This window comes from Brachypodium distachyon, chromosome 1, assembly GCF_000005505.3.
Source record: "Brachypodium distachyon strain Bd21 chromosome 1, Brachypodium_distachyon_v3.0, whole genome shotgun sequence".
Classification (NCBI taxonomy): Eukaryota; Viridiplantae; Streptophyta; class Magnoliopsida; order Poales; family Poaceae; genus Brachypodium; species Brachypodium distachyon.
This window is the reverse complement of record NC_016131.3, coordinates 11,151,468-11,171,280: the sequence shown is the minus strand read 5'-3', so window position 1 is coordinate 11,171,280 and position 19,813 is coordinate 11,151,468. Positions and strand designations below refer to the sequence as shown.

At 45.0% G+C, this 19,813-nt stretch overlaps 2 protein-coding genes across 2 annotated transcripts; both read right to left on the bottom strand.

The window, feature by feature from the left end:
* Nucleotides 1-1,937: 1,937 nt before the first annotated feature.
* On the bottom strand, nucleotides 1,938-5,500 carry LOC100843129 (probable prefoldin subunit 4). Its single transcript, XM_003562201.4, has 3 exons — nucleotides 5,325-5,500; nucleotides 5,071-5,181; nucleotides 1,938-2,603 (listed from the first exon to the last, which is right to left on the bottom strand). The coding sequence occupies exons 1-3, from the start codon at nucleotides 5,331-5,333 to the stop codon at nucleotides 2,343-2,345; spliced, it is 381 nt and encodes a 126-aa protein (XP_003562249.1). The 5' UTR covers nucleotides 5,334-5,500; the 3' UTR covers nucleotides 1,938-2,342.
* A 4,135-nt stretch (nucleotides 5,501-9,635) lies between these two features.
* On the bottom strand, nucleotides 9,636-15,670 carry LOC100832813 (E3 ubiquitin protein ligase DRIP2). The gene is made up of 7 exons (XM_003559611.4): nucleotides 15,133-15,670; nucleotides 13,807-13,906; nucleotides 12,465-12,798; nucleotides 11,900-12,318; nucleotides 11,734-11,784; nucleotides 11,153-11,225; nucleotides 9,636-10,188 (listed from the first exon to the last, which is right to left on the bottom strand). Exons 1-7 carry the CDS (start codon nucleotides 15,488-15,490, stop codon nucleotides 10,015-10,017), a joined length of 1,509 nt encoding a protein of 502 aa, XP_003559659.1. The 5' UTR covers nucleotides 15,491-15,670; the 3' UTR covers nucleotides 9,636-10,014.
* Between the last annotated feature and the right edge of the window lie 4,143 nt (nucleotides 15,671-19,813).

Here is a 19,813-nt window from a genome sequence, read left to right as displayed (position 1 = left end):
CTCGGCGCCCATGGGAGCATCCTCCTGCTCCTCTAGGCGTTGGCGTTCTGCCTCACGCCGGCGCCGGCACTCCAAGCGCTGGCGGAGGTCTTCTTGCTGATGGGCGTTCAGGACGGCCCGCGCATCACCCCGCGTAACGGTCGGTGACGAATCCGAGGACCCCTCATGATCCTCGCCTCCTTGCCCTCCCTGCGGGGGAGGGTTTTCTCCCTGCCCCGAGGTGCGGGGCGCGTCTCTGCCTCCCGGGTTCTGCCCTCGGCCTGAACCAGCCGGGGCACCTTCACCTTGCGGCTGCTGGGCGGTGAGCGCAAGGAGCGCGTCCAGCTCCGCACTCCATGCCTCATGCGCCGGCGTGCCTTGCGGTGGCTCGCAGCGTACCATGACACGCGCAGCTATGATGGCCTCTGCCGGGGTTTGGGCGGGAGGCTGCCGATTCTCTGACCGGCTGCCCTCCGCCCTGTCCCCCGGCGCCCTCGAGTAAGTGGGGCGGGATTCCGTCGGCGTCGCACGCGACGCGCTGTGCTCTTGGCGCAGCGGGCCCGCGGGTGGACTCGCTGGCCGGCGCGGGCGGCGTCATGGCCGCTCGCGCGACTGGCTCCGGCGCTGGGAGTCGCTGGCCCCCTCAGTCGGTTGTCTGCCTACGGCCGAGGAGGCGGAGGTGGCAGCTGCAACTGCTGCTGCACCCGGGAGGGCTCAGGGTTCTCCTGACCCTGCGACGTGGGTTGCACGTCATGTGATCGCGTGTGCGCCACTGGGGCACCACGCGGGTCGATCCGGGAGTCGCCAGCCCGCTTGGGAGGCATAGCGACGGGTTCTGTCGTCGGAGAAGACGAAGCTGACGTAGCTGTAGACGATGGCACCGGCGGTCTCCGGCGAGCTCTCCACACTCCCCCTACCTGGCGCGCCAGATGTCGTAACCCGGGGCTTAGACACCGGGGATGCTAGGCACCCCTTTTAGGTTCGGCAGTGGGCGTTGGGAATCGCTCCGGCGATCGCCTGCGAGGCCAATGTCAAGCGCAAAGAGGCACAAGTCCGTTTACCCAGGTTCGGGACACCTTGAGGTGTAAAACTCTACGTCCTGCTTTTGAGTTTGTATTAGCCAATGAACAAGTGCTTTACAGATTGCCGAGGGAGTCCCCGGACGCTCTCTCCTTTTCTGCTAAGTGGCTACTTGCTATTTCTGAGCTAAAACTAGAAAGAACCCAACCTCTTGACCGTTGGCGTTGGTCCTCCTTTTATGCTCAAGCGGATACCACATTTGCCTCGGTGCATGAGGGACAAGTGTCGAGCAAAGATCCTAGGCAGCTTCCCCTCGCTGCGCTGGCGTGCATGCATGGCACAAAACACTGTACCTGGGGCGATACGTGCCTTGGATTCACTGAGAGCCACTCACTGTGGGCTGACTTGACAGGGAACCATCCTTCTGTCGGAGCATTTAATGCTTGCTTGTGCTATACTCCACGCTCTGACCAACCCTGCTTGCGGAGAGCCTGCCGGGCGGCCACGTGGCGTCAATGCTCGACCCTATGGTAAGTGCCTGCGCCAGGGAGCTCTCTCCCGACAAGTGACCTTCCCGGGGGCGCCCTGACAGAGATTCTCTTGTTGCCTTACAGGGTGACCCCCGCAGCCCAGCTAGTCCTGCCGAACCGATGACTTCCCGGGCAGCTCGGGCGATGCTGCCCTCGCCGGGAACAAGTGAGGCGACCCACGCGTTAATCAACGGTGGTGCCCGGGTGCGACAGTTTGTCCTTCTTTTATGTCCACCTGATGGAGTTAATACGTGGTCTAAACTAAAAAAACATATCCAAGTGCAAACTGGATTGTTTTGTGATCAATTTATTTTACAACATCTAGGACCAGGTGAGGGAAGCGACTTCTCTCAAGTAGCGAAAGCTAGCTAGTGAAGTTAACATATAAGTTAACTTGATCCATCAGAATAGCAAATGATGTCAACAATACTATTGTACCAAATCCATGATGAAACCAGATGGAAGAAAATTCATGTCTAGCCTAATCACTTCAACTCATACAATCAAGCAGGTTCGAACCATTCAGTAACTTCAAATGTAATACAGGTTGTCCTCACTGGTTTCTGAAGTAATCCATTGTGTAAATTCCTGGCGGTTTCTGCTGCACAAGCAAAGCTAACCTAATTCGGTCCAACCATCAACCATGCCAATGCATAATGGAGGATTTGGGGAACGATCCTCTAGAACTTGAACGCTCATAGTTACAAAAGCCAGCACCCTGAGAAACAACTTAGCAGGAAGATCAAAGCACCTGAAGTAGAATGGGCATCAGATGATTCAACACTACAAGACAGACCCTCGGGTACTCTACCTTCAATCCTCCTCCAAGTTGATGGCATCCTTAAACTTGCCGTAGAGTATCTTCTTCAGTTCAGCCATCTGGGCAAGGATGGATTCCTTCTCTTCCTCCAGCCTCTCCAGCTTCTTAGCTGCCTCCTCTTTCATCTGCTCCAGCCTAGTCTCCACGTCATCCATTGGCATGTGGGCAAATACTTCTCCAATCTGGAAACGCACCACATCTTCATCAGACAAAATGAGCTCATTCCCAGCATCTTCAAGGTTTTCATTTGCTTCCTGGAACATAGAGGAAACACGCAAATGATATTTATGGTTGTGGTGTTGTAAGCAATGTATTGGTTTCAGTTTCAAATTTAGCCTCTATCAGAAAGGAGCCTATTGCACTATGTAAGTATCGACAGCCAAATCTGTACACAATATCAGAAAATTAGAACCATGGCACTGCAAAGTTCGCAGTTCAGAAAGAAAAAATAAGGCTACAGGATGTCAGAACAACTTACGGATATGTACCCACATATCATTCTCACCTCACAGCCAGTGGAACTTTTCTAAACTGTTAACGTTGCAGTCACATGGTTCTGTTTTCCCGAATAGGACACGGTCTCATTGCTCATTTATACAGGCAAAATACTTCATGTGACCGCTCACCAAAACCACACACACAAGGAATATGCAACCAAACATCAGAAGCATGGTTGATCGACTCTACCTAGTAACAAAGTTCCAAACATGGGTTATACTACTATTTGGTCTAGCTCTGCCCCTAAAAATGGAAAAATCTTTGCTAGGCTTCTGGTGAAGCAAAGAATTAAGGTAAGAGCCATCCTGCTGAAACAAAAAGTTGTTGATAATGACAATTGTCCATTTGGATGTAGTGCCAGCGAGACGGTCATGCACTTTGCCGTTGAATGTTCGCGCACACGGAACATTATGATGGCTCTTGGTATTGACATATCAGGAGCTTGCTGCCCCAAGGACGTGTTCACTAATTGCAGGAATGGGATAGATCAAACAAATCAATTGTCTTTGGGGTCTGGTCATTACCACGGCTTATTGGAACATATGGCTTTCCAGGACGCGAAGTTTTTGACAATATCCTAATTCCAGTTGCTACAGTGGTACAACAATGTGCTGATACTCTGAAGCTTTGGATCAACGGAGCCAAAAATCAAGAAAAGCAGTCAGGAAGGTTGTGGATCGACTCATGGTCTGATTAGTTCTTTTTTCTTTCTTTCTTTTCCTGTCTCTGCATTCTCTGTAATCTTCTGCATGCTTTTGTAACCATAGACCGTTTCCCCACCTTGGGGTTGTTTTAATGAAATTAGGTAGGGGCCTCCCCTCCCGTTGTTGCTAAAATAGTTCCAAACAAACTAGGCTGTCTCAAGATCGTCTACTAGGGCTACGTCTACAGCGACTCATCGGCAACAACTCCAATCAAAGCGTCCACGACGTCACTAGCGTCCACGACACTCCCGCTATGACTGCGGGAGGGAATAGAGGAGAGACAAGGGACGGCACCAGAAGGGGACGGCAGGCACCGCCCTAGGTGACGGACCGGTCCATCAGAGACGCAGTTGATGATGGCGAAGCGGAGAAGACGATGGAAGCGCAAGACTTAAAAATCCAGTCGCAATCGTCCGCTTCGCTCCCGCTATGACTGAGGGAGGATGTTAAGAGATATAATATGTTTGGGATTAGAGATAAGATAGAATTAGTTTAAACAAGATTACTTGTCTTGTACTCCAAGTCTATCTCCCCCTTTGTACCTCTATATATACCCCATATGAGGGTCAGATCAATACAACAACGAATATCGTGGAATACCAATTAGGCTTCCAATCTCATATTTCCACAAACTTCAACAACTGTAATCCCAACTGCTAAAAAACCCTGTACCCTCAATATGAAACTCTATTATTGCACCAACTATTGATCACGAGGTAATCTAGTTCAGCCTTAAATCCACAATGTTTAATTGTTTGAATAAAGTGGGACTGCAGTTATAACAAATAAAAGGAAGCTAAACTAAGTGTATTGAAAAAGGTCATTAAGAGGTAAAAACAAGATATGGGTAGCACTTTGTTTATAATACAACAAAATCGCCCCACTTTCTAAGAAGGTTTAGCTTGTAAACACTTCATAAAATCGACAATAGTCGCGAACAAGACCTCAGTATCATCCTCAGTTTTCAAAATTAGTATTCACGAGTTACAACTGACAGCCTAGAAACATGCACTGACATCTAGCCTTGCCAATGTCCATCACTTGAACACAAAACGTTGCCATGAAAGCCTATCAAATTACTAAGCCATACTGCAACCCCATATTGGCATACTGTAATGAAGTACTCCGTAGATGCTTAGAACTGATATATGTGAGGAACAATTCAGATACAGAGACGCAAACAAATCCAGATACGAGTTCAGTTCCTTGGCACATGACAGCATTACCAAACAGGAACCGAAGTTTCAACTACAAACAGCCTCCTGAAAAGATATAAATCGCAAAAGATTACCTTCGCAAATTCCAGTGACCCACAGGTCCATGGGATCCTATGTCTATGTTCCGAACTCCCAAGGATCCAGATAACCCCAAAACCTAGAAAACCCCCTAAAATCATAGCCCTGGCCCCTAATCTGCTGCGCCTCGTTTTCTTTATCTCGCCGGAAACAAATCAAGCAATGCATAACAACAAAACCATCATGGTCCGAGAAATAGAAGGTGACGCAAAAGAAAAAGAAACCTTGGCGAGCCTAATCTCGTCGGCGAGCTCGTGGAGGCGGTTGTTGAGGCGGCCGAACCGGTTGATGTTTTGTTGGTCATCCCATGTCACCTGAGCCTCCGTACCGTCGCCCTGCAGGATCAAACCCCCAACACCGCAAGAACCCTATCAGATCAGAAGCACTTGCGCACAAAAGAAACATATACAACAACGACCAAACATCATCCCATGGCCATGGGGCACATCTGGTTGGGACTGGATTACTCCTTGTCTACCTGCTGCATCTCCGGTTTACTTCGGGTTGCGTCGGCGTCGGCCTGAGATGAGAAGCGCCGGCAGTCGCCGCTGGATTTGGTTGGGGACAGCAGAGGGATTGGAGACTTGGAGAGGCAAGCGATGGAGAGAGAAATGAACAGATATTATTCCTGGCCGTTGGATTTGTGTGTGACGGCAAAGAGGGAACGGAAGTATGTCGACTCTGTGGCTAGGTTTACCTTTTTCATTGACGCGTGGCTAGGCCAACCTTAGAGCATATCCAGAGCTACCAAACCCAAATGTGCTCTTTAGGGCATATGCAAATCTTGATCCTCAAGACGTTCCTTGTCCTGTTTGTGCGGACTTGTCTCGAATTTAGAAAAGGTTTGGGGTGCCAAATGTCCGTGCCCGTGTCTGTCCTGACCCACGAGATAGACACAGAGGTATTTCTCTTCCGCTATGTCTCTCTCTCTCATCCTCTTTCCCTGCTCTCTCTCGTGCCGCCCACGGTGGCCGCCATCGTCCGTCTCACTGGTGCCCTCCCGCGACGGCGCAACCGATGTCAGCCTTCTCCTCGTCCTCCCTCTAAGGCGCAGACCACCGTCGTCTCCTCCTCTTGCAGTGCCGACCCACTCCTCCTGCGACGGCGATGCTGTTGGGTGATGAGGGTGAACATTGGGCGAACATGTGTCCACTTGCTCCCCAAACAGACAAGAAGTGGACATTTGGGGGCAAAATTTTGGGGATCTCATTGGAGATGCTCTTACCTTTTAGCAAATGTTAATAACTCCCAAGAAAAATGTGTGAGTTTACTTCGAAAATATTAAAACTTATGAACTGAACCATTTGAAAAATCAGATCTTGAATTACAAATAAAAAATAAAATCAAAATTGTAGATTCACAACAAAATGGACGAGGGAGCAAAATCATGTGGCTCTATGATAAAAATGACACTTGGGATTATGGTTTCTTTGGGAGTTTTTTTAACTACATTTTTTAAATGATCACCAAGTAGCCTGAATCACTTGAGGATCCTTTTTACACTTTTTATAACTGGGTTGAAGAATTTTAGTTTCTATTCTTTCGTCCGGTAGGTTGGTGTGATGGGCATTTCAAACTTTTGTTTGAAACTCATATACATGCAGAACAGCCGACAGGTAAAATGATGATGCCAACCACAGGCCGTACGGTGGCACAGTTGGAAATGATTTTTAGGGTGGGCCAACCTGGCGTTTTGGGGCTATTTTCTGGGATTTTCTCAGTTTTTCCTGTGTTATTAATACTAATATTCATTAGACCAAATTCTTAGGGTGGGGCACCCGGCCACCCGGCTGGCAGCCAGCCGTGAATAGTTTAAGTAAACGGGGATCAAAAACATGGAAAATCACGTTGGTCATTTCCAAACAATGATCTATTGCTTCGACACATTTAGTATACAACATTATGTAGTAAAAAGGCACTGAAGTCAAAGCGCATTCAACTACAAGTTAGACTTTCTGAGAAGGACATATTGAATGGTTGGCTTTGTCAATACAATTCTCTCTGTATGAAAAAGAAAGGACAAATATCTCAATTCTTAAATAGACCTTTCTTTGTCATTATGTATGGTATCTAAATGTGAAATATAACATAACAACTACATAAACGAGTCATATATTGATTGCGTGCCATCTCTTAGATAAAATAAAATTAAGGTCTGAAAGGAACAACCATGTGGGCGTGCGTTCAATAGGATTTTAGAGCATGTGATGAGACTGTCGCGTTCTATGTGTCTATGCGTTTTTCTAGTAATGAAAACGCTAGCAAATTTGTTTGTAGGGCTGTTGGCTCGCCAACCTCAATATCTCACTCAAGTGTTCTAATCTCATAATCTCCGTTATCTGACCAATTGTATGATTATACTCTCTCCGTCCCGAAATAAGTGACGTGGATGTGTATAAGAATTTATAGAAATGCACGCCAGTTATTTCAGGACGGAGTATGATATAAGATTATAAGTAACAGGCAACATTCTTGTGTGCATATGCGACAAGGCATCATCTGGTCGTAAGGAGAATGGATTATATTGATAATTTAAGCTGCAGAAGTTTGATCCGATCGCATAATCTTTTTTATTTTATTTTTCGTTTGGAATGGAAAATAAAGGATAAGCAAAGTTCGGTGACGAACACATAATTCAAAACATCGCCTTCAAACATACATAAGTCCACTTATAACCGCATGTTTAGTTGGTTGATTTATAATTTTTGCACTCTATCAACACACTGTAATCTTACTGAACCAGATAGGTAAACTGTCTTGTTCCCAGTTATAATAACCGCGTGGTTGTTTTGCAATTTTGTAACAAATATCCTTTCTCAACAAAACAAAACAATGAAACATAGGATTCACCAGACTAATTAGCTTTGAAACTGTTGTCGGTTCTCGTACCATAAAGCTGCGGAACCAAAAATGTACAAATCAAAAGAGTATAAAATTAGTACGGACTTACCATACATCTTCATAACAGCCTTTACTTCAACATCCGTGCAAGTTTTCCTGCCAAGGAGCACCCAAGGAAATACGATGTGGTTTTACAGAAGTCATTAAGAATGCAGTATCTTGCGTCGTCCGCGTGTGACTCACAGGATATCTCTCTATGCTGACGATGCCATGATTTTCCTCAACCCCAATTTGCAAGAGCAGCTCGCCACCGCAGAGATAATTAAATTATTTGGTCAAGCGACTGGTCTTGTGGTTAATTTCAGTAAAAGCGGAATTTTTGATATCAAATGTGCTGAAGATGACGTGCAGCAAGCCATCTCCACTCTCAGCTGTGATAAAAGATCTTTCCCCTGCATTTATATTGGTATGCCGTTGTTTCCCACTAGGCTCAAGAGATCTGATTTTCAGCCCATCATTGATAAGATTGCCAAAAAACTCACTGGATGGCAAGGGAGATTCACCTCCAAAGCTGGAGGCCTAATCCTAATTAATTCGGTCATCTCTGCCTTGCCCTCCTACCAAATGGTGGCCATCAAGCAGCTGGTCTGGGTGGTCAAACAAATTGATAAGCTTCGCCGATCTTTCCTTTGGGCCGGTTCAGATCAACCTTCAGGAGCTAAAAGTCTGGTTGCCTGGCAGAAGGTTTGTGCTCCAAAAGCCTATGGCGGCCTTGGCATTTCTGATTTTGTTCGCCATGGTAGAGACCTGAGGGCTCGCTGGCTCTTCTCGACTTGGGGAAGTACTAACAAGGAGCTCTATTCCCACCTCTCCAAAGATCATGGAGCTGTTGCTCTCTTCCAGGCTGCCACTGTTTTTCATCTCGGTGATGGCACTAAGTGCTCTTTTTGGCATGATCCCTGGTACCAGAATCAGCCTCTAGCTGACCGCTTCTCAGCTCTTTTCAGGCATTTCAGAGCTAGATGCAAATCTGTGAAAGACTCGCTGGAGAATTTAAATTGGATTCGAGCTATCAAAAATCAGACATCTCATGAGGTTCTCCTCCAATTCACTAACCTCTGGATAATTTTGCAAAATGTCACCCTTGATGCCACTCCTGACTTCATTTATTGGAAGCTTGAACCTTCTGGAAAGTACTCCGTCTCCTCGGCATACCACTTGCAGTTGCATGGAAGAATCACCTCCTTTCCAACTTCCCTCATTTGGAAAATTCAAATTCCCGCCAAGATCAAGTTCTTTGCCGGGACTGTGGCCTTGGAGCGATGCCTCACTACAAATAGACTTGCAATAAAAGGAATTCCTCGTAATCCCATTTGCCAGCTCTGCCGGACCTCCCTTGAGACTGCTATCCATATCTTCGCGAGATGCTCCTTTGCCACCCAATTTTGGTCTGCTCTTCTTCATAAAACCAATGTGCCGATTAGCACTGCTCCTCCCTGGCCGATTGGTGATCTGATGAAGACCGTTGTTGTTCTCGGAAGCTTAATCGTGATCGCCTGGGCACGGTCATCATGTTGGGATGGTGGCATATTTGGCTTGAGCGTAACCTTCGTGTTTTTCACTCTAAGCAGAGATCCGTCGCTGCTCTGTGCGAGCTGTCCCTAGATGAGCTTCGCTCCTGGCAGATTACTGGATGTAAAGCAATTTAAAAGCTCCCCCACGCCCGACGTGGGCATGGATAGTGATGGGAAAATGCGGGGGATTGAGACTCGAACTCGAGACCTTTGGCTCCGATACCATGTTAAGATACCTCATCTAGCCATCTCACATAAAAGACCGATCTGATAGGAAGAGAAGATTTGATATACTTAACAGTTCTTTCTTCCCCATGTACCGATTGCAAATAACTTTTTTTCCCCTCTTAATATATGAAAGCAACGCTGCTGCGTTTCGTCAAAAAAAAAATTAACTCATGATACAGCCAATGCAATTTTTAATCCACTCAGTCATCTGTTACAATCAAATTATCAAAGGGCAAGACTGCTCCCTCTTTTATATCCAAATCTAAACATCATTTCATCTATCTTTGGTGTATAATAAATAAGAAGAAAAAAACATTATGGAAACGAACAACCACATCTACCAACATCAATGAATACATGAATATGCCGCCAAGGGCTGGCTGCCGACGGAGCCAGCCACATTGCGACGCTGTGCATCAGCGGAGACTTTATCTTTCAATGAACTCTTTCCATCAGCTCAGCAAATGGCTGGCCATGGCATAAAAAATGAGACCCCCACCTTAAGTCGAAAGGAAATGGGTCGAATCATGGTGCAATGGCCTTTGGCCGTCCATAAGTTAGCACCATTACGAACTCTTCCGCCGAGGAGCCAATCATGGCTTGTGTTGTCTGCGTTGATCGCCCCCTCACCCACAACTCCACTAAATTGCGCAGAGGTTGTGTAGGGTTTACCAGCTGCCCGCAGCAATTTATTTCAACCTGTAAATACAAAGGTTAACTACTATTCAGACAAGTGAACCGGCTCAGTTGAGCTTACAGTCTACAGAGAGGCCTGCACGGAGTTCAAGCAACTGGCCTGGCATTCCTTGTCTAAAATGTTTATGGCAGGTCAGGATTCAGGTGTTACAGTACAGGTATTTACTTACAAAAGTATGAAGCACATGTAGGAGGAACTACATGCTCTATTAATAAAAAAGGATGCCGCCAACTCGATCCAAGGACTCAAAATCAGGATGTATGACTGTACATCTAGTCTGCAACCTACCGAGCTAGACTCAATTGATGTTTTGCTTTTACTCAACCCTTGTACTGTAGAACATTTAGAAATGCAAACTTATCTTGAAAGAGTCCCCTTTTCGCTCTCAATGCTTTCAACTGACATGGATGCCACACCATTGCCACGTCATCGAATTTCATTTTGTTTAATCCATTTGCACTAAATTTTCTTCCATTCCTATTCTTTTTTATATATATTTTTAATCCAAATTAATGGCGCAGTTTGTTTTAGATTACTTTTCTGTAGTGTTCGTTTGTCATGCACTCATCGTAGCAACATGCGAGTGACATGAAGGAAATGTGATATCCATGTCACCAAAACCATGTGAAACCACCCAAGGGTAAAAGTGTACTATTTCAACAGTTCGAGGTTGCCATTCAAATGGTTCTACAGTTCGGAGTTGAAAAGGGAAATTTTGGTAGACATAAAACTAAAGCACCTAGACAGCAAACTCAAAGTTTACGAATTACTTACCATGTCAATATAACATGGAATTTTAGAGCACTTTACTGCTCAAATTGCAAGAAACATCAACCCTCGAAGGAAGACAGGTAAAAAAATGAGGCAACTCTGCCACCTCCAGTCAGTAATAGCCTAACAGGGTTGCCAGAAGAAACTGGTGTACATGATATATGACATAAATGTGGATCTTATGGTGTTAATTACCTCGGATTCACTTGGGAGACTGAGTTTCTGCATGAGGTACTTTTGGATAGACGAAGCAGGCACATTTGCATCTCTGGTATAGAACAATTAATTAGTTCATTAGGCATGTGGAACTCTCACAGGATATGAAGTTGCAAACTAACAAAAATACAATATGGTTATGCAATTGAATCCACATTATGCCAACAAGTTATAACAGGGTCATCATAGACGAAAACAAGTCACAATAGTGTTACTTTTAACTTTTAAATAAAGGTTAAACTCTGATTCCAATGTGAAGTAATAAGCCTGCCAAGGCATGGCAGAAAGAAGACTACTAAAGCATACAGTATTTCAGTTTTAAAATATTGTACGGAGTAACATTGTTTCAGTGAAAGTCTACTACTCTTTCTGTTCCTTCAGAATGAATATTATTAGTTTTTGTTTCTTGAGCTTTGTGCTTATTTATCATTTCTAACTATAATCCAGCATATAAGTTCAAATATTTTACCGTATCATTTTATGTCAAGGTCAGATCTAGAAAATAAATTTAACTAGACTATTGGAAGCTCAAGCAAAAACTGAGTAAAAGATGTACTTACTTTATTCGCAAATAGTGTGAAGGTATCTGAGGTAAAGGTGGGTCTCCTTTCCTGAAAATATTAGTCGTACAAGAAAATATAAGATACATTTCTGTGTCAGCTGTTGCTTATTCTGAATTTAAAACAAAGTGATAGTATAACAGTATGATGAATTGACAATGCTCACTGTTCAAACGAGGCAACCAACGAAAACCATATGGAGTTGAATCTCTTTTCGTTCGGTGTAACTTCACCCTCAGGCATCCCATCCGCTGGAATCCGAAGTGCTCTCCTTCTCCGACCAGTTCCAGGTTTTCGCTTTACAATTACTGGCGACACTGGAGCATTTTTCTTATTATCCTCAATTTTGGGTTTCTGCAGATGCTCCCTCGATTTTGTTTTGTTGCCATATGTACTGTTGGGAGACTCATTAATCTGCTCTCTCTTAATAACTGGACTGTGTAAACTAGACCTAAAGGATTTTGTTCTGTTTGCAGCTTCTACCAAACAATTTAAAGGCCTCCAGAGCTCAGCATTATCTGCCATATCACTATCTTCGGCATCTTTATTGGAGGAATGGTTTGAGGCCTCCGCATTTGATGATATCTGCAGAAAACAGGATCAATTTACTTCTGGCGTGTGCATTCTTCTAGCTATTAACCTATTGTATTTTTAGCAATTTAATATATGCAAATTGCACAGCTAAGTCCAATGCAACTAGCATGAAGATGGCTATGCTGTGGTTTGTTTACCTGTCTTCTTGTTTTTGGCGCTTTGCCCAAGTTAGCAGGCAAGCTTGAGCTATGAGCATGCTTGTCACTGATGTCATTTTCCTTCTTCACAGGGTTGCCACTATTAGGACCAAGGCCACGCAAGGCGGCAGCAGCTTTCCTGGTAACTGCCCTTGTCCGCCGTCCAGTCAATCCTGTGGGTGCAAGTTTAGGTGTAGGGACCACTAATGAAGAGATAGATCTCTCTTTCCTTTTACTGGGAAGTGAAATAGGAGTTGCAACATCTTCAGCCTTGATCTTCTTTCTTTTGAATGGGAAGATTTTTGATCTTACATCGTGCAGACTGTGATCAGCTCTGGATATAGAAAAATATAGAGAAACCAGTATACGGAATATTTATTAGAATGGGAAGGGTCTCGCAAAACTAGTTTAGGTGCACTTTGGATGCCAACAAAATGTTAAATAGAACAGTATGTTTCACAGGCAACCAATAAGTGAGAGCAAAAATCGGCATCAATGCAACTCAAAAAGACACTGCAGAAAAAAAAAAGTGAGGCAAGTTTCCTTCTAGAGTATTACGAGAAGTGGGAATCTCTATTTCAAATTTTACATCTAGAAGGGCTGATGGGATGATCTTTGTTAAGTTTGGAAGAGTTTTAGCACAAACATCCTAGGTTGAAATAAAACACTAAAGGGGTAGCCAAAAAGAACATCGCAACCTACAGGGCCAAAAAGGACCTTACGTTTTCAAATTACATATCCACGGTATAGAAAGCATACAGGTTAAGCTGCACTTATCTATTACATTTTTACTTCAGATAAAATGCTTGATATATTGCCAAGAAACTTATATGCCAGGATATAATATTCTACAATGTGAGGAGGCCTAAAAATTTGTGTGTGCACCGGGTTTGGTCAACAGGTTTCCAAGTCCTTCGGAGTTCAGATTGCAACATTTCGACGATTTATGAGTGTGTTACCTTACCTCCTATTGTGTTATCTCAATGTTTGTTATGTACTCCAAAGTCTAAATTGAAATTATTGAACAGCTAAGTTCTCATGTCAAAAAAAAGAACAGCTATGTTCGGCATATCCTATCGAATATCGATGGGAACTTTTATTATGATCAAGAAAATTCAGAAAACTTAAGATCAAGAACTAAGTTTTCAGAAAACTTAAGTTTCAGACACGTATTGAACAGCTAAGTTCTTCATGTCAAAAAAAGAACAGCTAAGTTCTGCACGTCCTATCGAGTATCGATGGAAATTTTAATTATGATCAAGAACAGGGTCAAACCTGAAGAACGTAAGATCAACAGCAACCAACAAAGTGAAGAATATGAAGTACATAGTGACAAGTATACCTAAGCTTCTCAACTGGAGTGCAGCCAAGATCAATCTTACATACTGGGCAGGATTCTACCTCCTCGTCATTGAACTTCTGATATATACACCTTCTGCAAACTGCATCAGCAAGCGAATATTTGAGCTCTGAAATCATGATTCATGGAACACAGAAATATAATATTTTAGTAGCAAATGAAGACAAGGACGGGAGACACGGCTTCTCACTACTTCTATTACTCTGTTGCACTCAGAGCTCTGTAGTTAATGATACCTACTTGTAGAACATACCATGAAATAAGTAATAGAAATAATATGTACACGGTTAACCATGGAAAAAAACAAGCAACAGGAATGCTTCACAATGAACTCCGAAGATGCCAAGGGGGACCCACATAGTATGGGTATCATGGTAAGTTGGTAACAGATTTCGTGCTGGGTAGGCATAAGTTATTTCTAGTTAGCCCCAGACCCAGAATAAGCAGAGACAAAAGTATACAGAGATTCAGCAACAAAGTGTATTAGAAGCGTTTAAGTTAAGAAAAAACAATTTAGAAGCGCTTCAAAAGTTCCAATGTCCGAGGGAGAAGAGAACCAATACAGTGAGCTCACACCCCAATGATGATGAACAGTTTATACTGGAGACCCGAGCAGCAGCGTCCTTCCAGATTGAGAACAGAAAAGTTAAACGTGGCATTGCCTTGATTCCCAATTAAAGGCTACTGTCCATGCAAAAAAAGATCAAATTTAAGCCAACCTGACATGTCTATGTCCCCAAAACAAATACTAATAGCTAATCAAGTCTTGAATCTAGAGCGAGGCATCACGACAACTTGACAAGCACTCAAACGGGATCGTCCGAACTTAAGGAAGATCAGTAGTAAATCTCATCTGCTTAAATAGCCCAGCAAAACCAATTCCGCAGAACAATGAGTAATCCAGGATGCAGGTTTAAGATTCACTTAACTTCCATGCAAATCGATGACTCGACGTTTCCACCTCGGGTACCCAATGAAAAAACACAGAGCCCACGTAAAACAGAGAAAGCGACGAGCCCTGTAGCTAGAAGCCACGCACGGTAGCTCTAAATTAAGCGTCAATCCTAGCTTGCGAAGCGTCAACGGGCTCAAACGCGCCACCGCCGACGTCCAGGAGCCCGCCGGCCGCAGCAGCACGCCGAATCCCACGTCATGGAGCCGCCGTACGTGTTCGCGGGACGCGTCAGATCAGGCGCGACCCGACGTTGGAGAATCGAATCGTAGGCGCGTATAGCAAGCACCCACCAAACACGTCGGACGGAGCTTTTACGGCGGAACCAGAGGGTTGGGAGAGCGAAGGGAACTCACATGTGTGGAGGCACTCGGAGATGGTGGTGGCGTCGCGGAGGAGGCGGTTGCAGAGCGGGCACGTCATGCACCGCGCGAGCAGCTCCCGCCTCACCATGACCACCCCCCTGGCCGCGCCGCCGCCGCCGCCCCTCCTCCCTCTCTTCCTGCCCCTGCCGGCCCTCCTCGGCTCCTCCTCCTCCCTCCTCCCGTCCCCATCCTCCTCCTGTTCCTTGGCCTCCTCATCCTCCAGTACTGCCGCGGGCGCCTCCTTCACCGCGGCCGCATCCGCGTTGTCGTTGGCCGGTTCCTCGGCAGGCGCGGCCCCTTCCAGCGGAGGCGGTGGGTTGCCCTCCGGCGATGCGGGTGCGGGCTGCATGGCTAGCTGCTGCGCATGGGGTGGGGGCTCGTCGCGTTGGTCGTTGCGGGGGAGGAGGAGAGATCGAGGGGGAGGAGGCGGAGAACGGAAATGCGTCGCAGCGCGGTGAGATGAGAGCGACCAAGAGGAGGAAAAGAAAAGGGAAAAAAAGTGGTCTGGTTTGTTCGTTTGCCTCGTTGTTGGCGTGCCAGGGCCAACGTGTTCCGATCGAGCTGCGTCGTTTTATCGTGTCTGCCTTGATGCTGAAATTTAGCTAGCTAGTTCTATCTAACTAGCTGCTGCCATTGATTTGTACTGCCGCAGATGCGATGGCTTTACGTGTAGGCAACACGTCTTCCTTTCCGATATGGATAAATAAACAACATATGTTTTCCCCCACGTGACCAGTGTTTTTCCGTTTGGGACTTTGGAATCAGGGTGAGAAATATCAGATCGGAAGTCGTTCCGTACTCGTTTCAATGAATAAACCCAAAATTTGAAAACGAATACAAAAGTGGATTATTATTATTTTTGATTAAAGGGGTTTCCTCCAGCTTCATTAATGAAACCATATATAGTTCTACGAATACAAAAGTGGATAGTGCGGAAATAAACACCAAGCGAATACACGGATGCTAGTATATAGCCAGAACAAGAAAATTCTTTGAACCATATATAAATGCCCACATATAGTAAAGTGCTTAGAGATACTTGTAGAGTTAGCGTAGGTAATGAGCATTGGCCAAATGGACAGGCTACAGACATAATAAAAACAGGAAAAAAAATATGTTCATGAAGAAATTCCGTATCTAGTGGTGTTTCAGCCGTAAATGCATGTTTCGTTTTAATTTTCATAGTCAGTTTTTCGCTTTTGTTTCACGCTTTTCTGTTTCTGTTTCTGCAGAACAGAACTGAAGGAGAAAAAAAATGTGCAAAAGGCAATCGATTATATAGAAAATAAATGATTATTGTCGCTAAGAAAAAACGAAGGACATAAAAAGCATATTATTTGTGACATTTACCTCATGGGCACCCAGAATGTTTTGGTTGGGCAAACATCAATCATGCCCAACACGCTGACTAGTATTCCGCATGTTTTAACACACATGTTTGACCAATGCTAGCGTAACTCGCCTCTTAACCCTGAACCCTGAAGTCGACTCTTCAGCACGTCCTCACAAGACTGCTGCATTATCCGGTCATGCCTGCTGCATCCATATAGGCAGCACATTCCTGCAGATCACATCTGGTGGTGCAAAGCGCATAATGCTCTGCTATTCTGCTACCCTACTGATCAGCGAAAAGGGCCAGAGAGAAATGCAATCTTCTCGTGAAAGGCTGAAAGCATGAACCCGGGTGGAACCGGAACACGCGTGACACACACTGCCGGCCACGGCCACACACACACACACTCGCGCTGTCGTGTATTACTAGCAGTGTGGTCAGTGGAGAAACAACGGGCAGAGCAGAGCAGCAGACGAGCAGAGGAAAACGCAGATTTACTAGACAAGCCTGTTTATTTCCTGGGTGGTCGCGCCAGTACAGGTGGCTCTGCGCCCGTGCGGCTTGCGTGCATGGGATGGGATGGGGCCGCGATTTTATTGGCGATGTGACCTTGCATTGTTGTGCGGGCAAAACTAACAAAGCATCTCGCTCCCAAAGGGAAACAAAGCTGATCAGTAAGTAGAGAAGAAGCTGCCGGAAACAAAGGCAGACGTCCTCCTCCTCCTCTGGGACGGCACATAACAAGGAAGTCGGCGAGCTCCATCGATCCGCCGTAAGCTGCATGCCGTCTTTTGGTTCGTGTGCGACACTCTTCCACGCCTTTCCCCTGTTAATTAAGCACTGGTTGATTCCGCGTAGCCCGTGGGTCCTCTGGTTGGTTGCTCCTCGTCTTGGTCCAGACATCCAGTAGTTCGTACTCGGTCAGTTTGATTCGGTTTGATTGGTGCACAATATCGGGCGGTAGTGTGCTGTGAACAGCGTAATTGAATACTATTGGACTGTGGTCTGTGGTGCTTGGCGGCTCTCGGCGTCGTTGATTTCTTCGTCTCGGGTCGGACGTGCAGCGCGCACGGCCAGCCTCACGTCACAGCTCGCGACAGCGGTGCCACGTCGTTCCAATTCCATTCATCCATTGGGCTTCCTCCGTCCGTCTCATTAGCCTACGAATGCATGTAATGGGTAGGTACACCTCAAGGCTCGGTTTCGATCGCTGCTTTGGCATACCAGTTACCACGAACTAGTACTATATACGTACTCTTGCTTCTTTTTATATATACACATGTACCAGTAGCATATAACTTGTCTAAAAATACTTCGTAACTTTAGAAACTAGATGATACCCGCGCGTTGCTGCGAAAATATATGAAAAATTCTTGAAGATCAAAATTAGAACACATGCAAATTATTTAAAAAGTATCATGAAAATCATAAACTGGACATAGTGTATAATAGATCTACGGTACAACATAGCAGCAAGCAAAATCTAAAAAATGCCATGATATTCCACCTAGCTGAATGCCTTGTACTAATTGGCAAAATGGTGAGAAAATCGTTGCATTAGAATACAAAAATAATTGCTAATTATATCTCGAAATCACTGAGTTTATAGTCACAACTCTTTTTCTTTTGCGGGTAAAAGAGGGGGATTCCCCAAGCCAGGAAAAAGTGCAATTATCAATTCTACCAGAGTTAACCAAAAGATGAGATACAATATTTTGATCCTGTGTGATCTTGCTTACTCGAACACCTGGTCTGAGCAAGATGAGTTCGCTAATAGTCGACACCTGATTGTTGTATCTTGAAAGATTCTGGTCAGTAGCTTCAATAAGAGAAATGGCCTCACAGTCACTCTCCGTAAGGAAAGGCTGACTCGTCCAGGTCTGGGTAAGATGGATGCCCTCCTCACATGCAGCCAGCTCTGCACTTAATGGATTCGGACAATGGAAATCTACACGCCATGAAAATTGGCTTACAATCTCGGTCGCGATTCGCGAAGGACCACACCAGCCCCAGCCGAACCATCTTCGAAGAAGAAGGAGCCATCAACATTGAATTTCAGTTCAGAACGAACAGGACGGAGAGCCAGGTTGCTTTAGTGGCAGGTTTTCCCCAGTTCCCGTGTCTTCCCTTCTGAAACCTAGACATAGTCACCTGTTTACTTTTAACATCAGATATTAGGAACGGTCGCGAGGCTTTAGTTGGAGGAGCAGGTTTGTTGTGAGTAAGATCATTGTGAACGTGCCAAATATGCCAAAGGGTCATCATTATAACCGCATTTTGTTGCTGAGAAAACATGGAGAGAAGCTTGCAAATCCACTCCCATGAGTTCGGAGTGCACTGTTCCAAATCCGGCAAACCCCAATTAGCTCTCATTACTCTCCAGAACTCTATAGTTACGCCTCTTACCTCTTGAAATGTCAGAATTAGCGATACAACATAGTAGTATACTGAGCAGAATACATTGGAGGCAACTAAAAATGTGAATAATGATAAGGGGAACATGGCACGATAGGAAATTAATATTACCTGGGACAAACAAAAAGGTATTTGAATGGCAAACCTGTAAAAAAAGTCTGCAGCTAAAAACTGGAACCACACATGCTTCTATAATCCTATAGTTTGGCTTGCTGGTTATTGCTTAATTATCAAAAAGGTAAAGCTGAAAAAGGCCGCACGTTAGATAATACTAAGATTGTAAAAAAGTAGAACTTCAACACTCTGATCCCCTACCTCCCTCCTACCTCTCTGCCAGCTGCCCTTGAAGAAATCACCCAGTTGTTCTAATCATATGATTTAATTGCAACATTTTCCATCTAGTGCTACTATTCACAGCTGATGAGACTAAAAATTTATTCACAGAACACGATGAACCTGGTGACAGGGATGGAGTGAGAGGGACCTCATCTTACCTGATTGATCTTTGTGTGCTTTTCTACTTCCCGCTGCACGACTTCACCGGATCCTAACTATTCTCGATTCCACTGCCATCTCCTTGCGACCCGCACATTTGTGATCATTGATTTGCTCTGCTAGTTGCAACAGAATCTTGTAAGTTACTTGAGTGATTTGAATATGTGGTATTAAACAGTATAAAAACTCACATAAAAATTACCGGACTCATATCACCAAAGCAACTGGGAAACAACATTCTATGATAAACACAACAAAAGAATTAGAAAAGCAAGACACCGGTCTTCTAAAAATATAGGAATGCAACCAAAGATGGTACATCAGTAACAACAACAAGAGTAACAAAAAAAAATTTAGAGGTGAGAGCCTTGTGTACCGATGCAAGCAGGTTGTTCCTTTCTTACACATCGCTACAAAATCCCGCAATTC